Source organism: Nicotiana tomentosiformis, chromosome 12 (assembly GCF_000390325.3).
Source record: "Nicotiana tomentosiformis chromosome 12, ASM39032v3, whole genome shotgun sequence".
Lineage (NCBI taxonomy): Eukaryota > Viridiplantae > Streptophyta > Magnoliopsida > Solanales > Solanaceae > Nicotiana > Nicotiana tomentosiformis.
In genome coordinates, this window is record NC_090823.1 from 126,487,901 (window position 1) to 126,493,484 (window position 5,584).

The 5,584-nt window shown below is 34.3% G+C and overlaps 1 protein-coding gene and 1 long non-coding RNA gene across 2 annotated transcripts; both read left to right on the top strand.

Moving 5' to 3' along the window:
- The first annotated feature begins 2,630 nt into the window (after window positions 1-2,630).
- LOC138891368 (polygalacturonase-like) lies at window positions 2,631-3,134 on the top strand. The gene has a single exon (XM_070191336.1). The coding sequence runs from the start codon at window positions 2,631-2,633 to the stop codon at window positions 3,132-3,134; it is 504 nt and encodes a 167-aa protein (XP_070047437.1).
- Window positions 3,135-3,809: 675 nt separating this feature from the next.
- LOC104087465 (uncharacterized) lies at window positions 3,810-4,561 on the top strand. The gene is made up of 2 exons (XR_011412678.1): window positions 3,810-4,036; window positions 4,110-4,561. It is a non-coding gene; the product is annotated as an uncharacterized lncRNA (long non-coding RNA).
- Window positions 4,562-5,584: the final 1,023 nt, after the last annotated feature.

Sequence of the window (5,584 nt, forward strand, 5' to 3'; positions counted from 1 at the left end):
TGTCATGTATTGTAGAGTGAAAAAAGCAGAACATAGGCTACATTACATCCCAAAGCAGACTACATATGAGTCCAGACATACATGTCTGTTAACGCCTACCATTAAATCCCAAAGCAGACTATATTACATGAGTCCAGACATATATATGTCTGTTAACGCCTAGCATATTAATTCAGAATAGAAAATTCCAGTCTATATTCAAAGTGAGTCCAGAATACATATTTCAAAATAATTAATCCATAAGTGAGCAGTCTACACAGAAATGTTTGGCCTGCAGCTAACGCCTAACAGTGCTTGAATTTCTGCAGCTTCAAATTTCTAACTTAAACTCTTAACTAGGCATTTCACGCTATATCATTAACCATACAAACAACACTGAGCAAAATACAGTTATGTATAGAAATAGGGATGGATTATAAGCAGTAAACAATTTACAGGAAACGCAAATGCGCTCTTTCCCCAGAATATAATTCAAGACAGTACTATCGTCAATATTGTGGGATAAAAGTTATGGCACAACACTACTGTCCTTCTATTAAACATAGACAACATCCATTAGTTTTAAAAAAATAAAAGCAGAGATGAACCATAGATAGCAGCTTAAACAATCTTGTTGTAGGGTGGGAGAATAAGCTAAGCTAATAGCCGGAAGAAGTGGAAGAAGTGGATATATATATATATATATATATATATATATATATATATATATATATATATATTCTTAACGGGTTAACGGATTATCCGTTAAGAAAATTGAATAATCCGCCCCCAAACCGATAAGCCGTTAATAAAAAAATTTCAATCCGTTCCCCGTCCGTTAAACCGTTAACCCGATACCAATAAGCCATTAAGTTTCGATTCCGGTTCGGTTTTCGGTTTCGGTTCGATTTTGAACACCCCTAATTAGGGGTGTCAATAGATATTTGAAAACCGACTTAAACCGACTGAACCGTAATGTACCATACCGAACCGATTTTTAGGTTTCTTTTAATAAAATCGTTAGTTTTTATATAAATCTATAATCGTACTGATAATTAGGGTAGGTTTTTTATTTTATGAAAATAAACCGAAAAAATATCGAACCGTACCGAATAAATTTACAATGTGAAAAATATATTTATATATTAAGTTTAGAATTAGTAATGCATTAAATTTTTTCTTGTGCCTTGGAATTATAAAACAGTTACAAGCCAACAAATAACCAAACCTATTATGCTACTTCTATTGAAACTAAATTATTTCCAGCATATTCACTAGCAAGACACAGGGTATTACATGTAGCGATTATGTGTAGCAAATTACAATGCAAGGTATGATTTAGATTTAACTTTTTGAATTAATCTTCAATAGACTTTATTCTTGAATCCCAACCTAGTTAATATCTTTTCACTCGTGTGATTAATATTTTTTTTTTTTGTATTTGCTTATCTTCTTTTACAATGTTGTAGAATAGTTGATGGATCTATACTATAGCCATCTTTCATATTTTCTTAATTCATCACCTAATTTTAAACTGTAAACATGTCTAGAGAGTTTTGCTAAGTCCTATAAAAGTATGTATGTTATTGCATTCTACTTCTAATAGTAACTTTTACATGATATTTAAAATAATTACCGAAAATTAATCGATTCGTACCAATACCGAAGAGAAACCGACATGATTGGGATGTTTTTGAAAAGTCTAATTTTAATTATAAATGAGAAAATAATCGAAAAATTGATATGGTACAAACTTTATAAAATAACGGGTCGAACCGAACCATTGAAACTCCAACCTATAATGTTGTAGCCCCGCCATATACGACTATAAGTGCACTATATACGGTTCATGCCAAAAAGTCAATTAACTGAATAAAGATTAGAGAACTGTTTTTTGTGATGGAACTTTTTCAGTTTTCTTCTGTCTCATTTGCTTGAAGAAGTTTTTATGTTTAGGTCTTTGATAACTAACTTTCGGTTTTTCTCATCTCAAAATTCCTGTGTTTTCATATTTTTTTTTCTAAAGAGGAAAACCAGTTCAGGTCATTGACATATTATGTCAAAAGAGTTTTAAGACTTTCAATCCAAGTACAGTCAAATCTCTCTATAACAGACTCATTTGTTTCAATATTTTTTTGGCTGTTATAGTAAAGTGTTATTATAGTAAACATATATTATAACATAACATAAACGATTGGTTGCGAATAAAACTTGACTTATATAATGAATAACTATTATATAGGGATGTAATTATAAAAAGTTCTGACAGTAAGCTCAAAGTGCTTCCTTTAGCTTCTTGCAATATACAAAATTTTTTAGTTAGTACTAATTGTTTTATATCTGTCTTTTTGTGGCTAAAGTCTTTAACATGTGACCAACATATGCTAATGCTTCTCTTCTTTCTCATATGTTTTCGATTTTGAAGTAAAGTAAGTTACATTTTTCAGTTTTCTTTCTTTTTATTCCACTTGTATTTCACAAAACACCACTCTTTCATGAAGTGTAAAACTGAATAATAAAAAGAAAGAAACAAGTTGTAGAGCTCTATTATAAATATCTCAACTCAAACTGCTCAACCACTCATCATCTCAACTCTAATCATATTCTCTGTTTTAGTCTTTAATCACTTCATATCTCATCAAAATATGAAAATGGAGAACCCCATTTTTTCTCTTCTTCTTATTTCACTTCTCTCCATTTTCTTGACTGAAGCCATAGCTGATGTTGTGACATTAAATGTTATAAATTTGGGTGCAAAACCAGATGGACAAACTGACTCAACAAGGGCTTTGTTAACTGCTTGGGCAGCAGCTTGTGGCTCTTTAAAACCAGCCACTATATTTGTCCCACAAGGAAAGTATTTGGTTAAACAAGCACATTTTAAAGGAAAATGCAAGAATAGAGCCATAACATTCCAAATTGATGGCACACTTATTGCACCCTCTGATTATAATGTGATTGGAAATTCCAAAAATTGGATTATGTTTCAAGGTGTTGATGGAGTTTCTATTCATGGTGGGATTCTTGATGGCCAAGGGACTTCTTTGTGGAGTTGCAAAGCCTCCGGCAAGAACTGCCCGAGCGGTGCTAATGTAAGTCGTAAAAGTTTTATGCTATCAGTGTATTTTAACTTGTTGAAGGGAGCCTTGGCGTAACTTGCTGCCATGTGACCAGGAGGTATGTGGAAACAACCTCTTACAGAAATGCAGGGTAAGGTTGCGTACAATAGACCCTTGTCGTTCAGCCCTTCCCCGGACCCCTGCATCGCGGGAGCTTAGTGCACCGGGCTGTTCTTTTTAGTGTAATTTAACTTGTTGTAATTATCTGTAGTTTATCTTTTAGGTAACGGGAGATGGTGTGAAATTTCACTGTCAGTGTATAGAAGTTAAACTTTTGTATAATTAAGTGTTTTACTTGTGCACATTGTTAAAAATTTCATTAATGACTTGGTGTGGTCAATAGAAGGATAATTATTCTGGTGACATTGGAAAAAACAAATTCAAAAGTTGTTCATATCTCAAAATTAGCAAATTTCAAGATGAGTGTAACGTTCCCTTTAAATAAGGATATACAGGTACTTTATGTGAGTAACTGTCCAAGTATTTTCTACCCTGATATTATAGTTATTTATTTTTTTCAAATGTAGGATTAAATTCTCTAGTGATAATTATGAGTTTTGACCTTAGACCATAACATCTTAAATGCTGCTTTTGAACTGAAATGAAAAATCCAATTTCTTGCTTCATAATATTCAAGTAAAAATATTGACTTTGTCGGTGAATAAGTTAAATCCCTAATACAATAATATGGTGGTGAATTTTGTTGCAGCATTGGGAGTTTAGGCAAGGATTTTCAAGAAGCAGGGGTGCAAAACGTGACAGTCAAATCAATTATATTTAAGTACACACAAAATGGTGTTAGGATCAAAACATGGGGCAGACCAAGTACTGGCTTTGTAAAGAATGTTCTTTTCCAACATGCTACAATGATCAACGTTCAAAATCCAATTGTTATTGATCAGAATTATTGTCCATATAACAAAAATTGTCCTGGCTAGGTATGAATTTTTATTTAACCATTAAAGTTAGCGCTACATTAGCCAGATATTTCCTGATTTTCTTGTTCAATAGGTGTCAGGTGTGACAATTAGTGATGTTACATATCAAGATATACATGGAAGTTCAGCAACACGAGTCGCTATGAAATTTGATTGCAGTAAAAGAAATCCATGCCGAGGAATAAAATTAGAAGATGTACATCTCACTTATAAGAATCAACCAGCTGCTCAAGCTTCTTGTGCAAATGCTGCAGGAACAACTTCTGGCATAATTCAGCCAACTAGTTGTTTATAAAGGAAAATCCAAGAAAAGGGGTTCTTTCCCTTTTTTATTTTCTTTTTTTTAAAGTATATTTAGCTTTTAATTTAGACAAGAGAGCAAGTGGTTTAATTTAATTGCTCAGACTAAGTGCTTACTTGAGCCTGTGGTGTGACTGGAATCGCCTGGCCTAGCAATGCTAATTAAAGACAGAAATTGTTATCCCCATTATTCAATGTAATAGAATATCTTTCTCCTTTGCTCCATTAGAAGTGTCAATTAAATGCTTTAATTGTCACAGCTAGCAAACTAAAATGTTCAATATTAATGTCTGAACTTTCTATAGGTTCCACTAATCTTATTAGTTCTGTAAAAGCATGTAGTTCTGTCTGCTCAAGGCTATTTTCAGCGACGGGCACCGTCGGATCACTAAGGCCGACTTACGTCCCTGCTCGACGGGTGGATCTTGCAGCTAAGCTCCCTTCTGCCTTTGCACTCTTGGGCCAATCTTCGTCCGGCCCGAGGAAAACTTTGCAAGTCTCGGTTACCTTTTGGGAGGCCTACACCCCATAAAAACTGTCTACCTGAGACTGTCCCTTGGCCCATAGGTCCTAACACAAGGTTAGAATTCTAGCACTTCCTGAGTAGTATCTCACTGATGGCTCGGGCCCCCGGAAGGAGGCCGTATGAGGTGATAATCTCATATACGGTTCTGTAGAGTGGCAGTAAGGGTGACTTAGCTGTCAACTTTCCACTATCACCCCAGAAAAATCAAACTCCGCCTTGCATAAAGTTGCAAGAGTACGATTAACCTATGGATTTGAAATCACTGCTTATATACCTGGTATTGGCCATAATGTACAAGAACATTCTGTAGTCTTACTAAGAGGGAGAAGTGTTAAGGATTTACTCGGTGTGAGATATCACACTCTCAGAAATTGCCTATAATTTTTCAAACTAAATAAATTCAGCATCAGTCTTTTGTGAACTCTTTTTAGAAACTGCAAATGCAATAAATAAGGCTTTCCAATGTTGTAGAATATATACAGATTTATAGCTATGAAAATTGGCGTTATCTTCGGTCGAGTGCAGCCATTCATGAAGATTTATTATATTATTTAGCGGGCACAGATTATCATCTCCTGCTACCCGATTACTATCTTTAAGTTATTTACCTAAAGTGCACTAGTCAATTCTAGTCATACTCTATGCGTGCACTACCCGTCCCATGCCTATGGTCCAGGAGGCATTTGGACCTCTATTTCAGGGTGGTTCTAAACTTTAAATTA

Excerpts from the sequence above, each read along its gene's own strand:
- LOC138891368 (XM_070191336.1), top strand. The coding sequence starts at position 2,631 with ATGGAGAACCCCATTTTTTCTCTTCTTCTTATTTCACTTCTCTCCATT.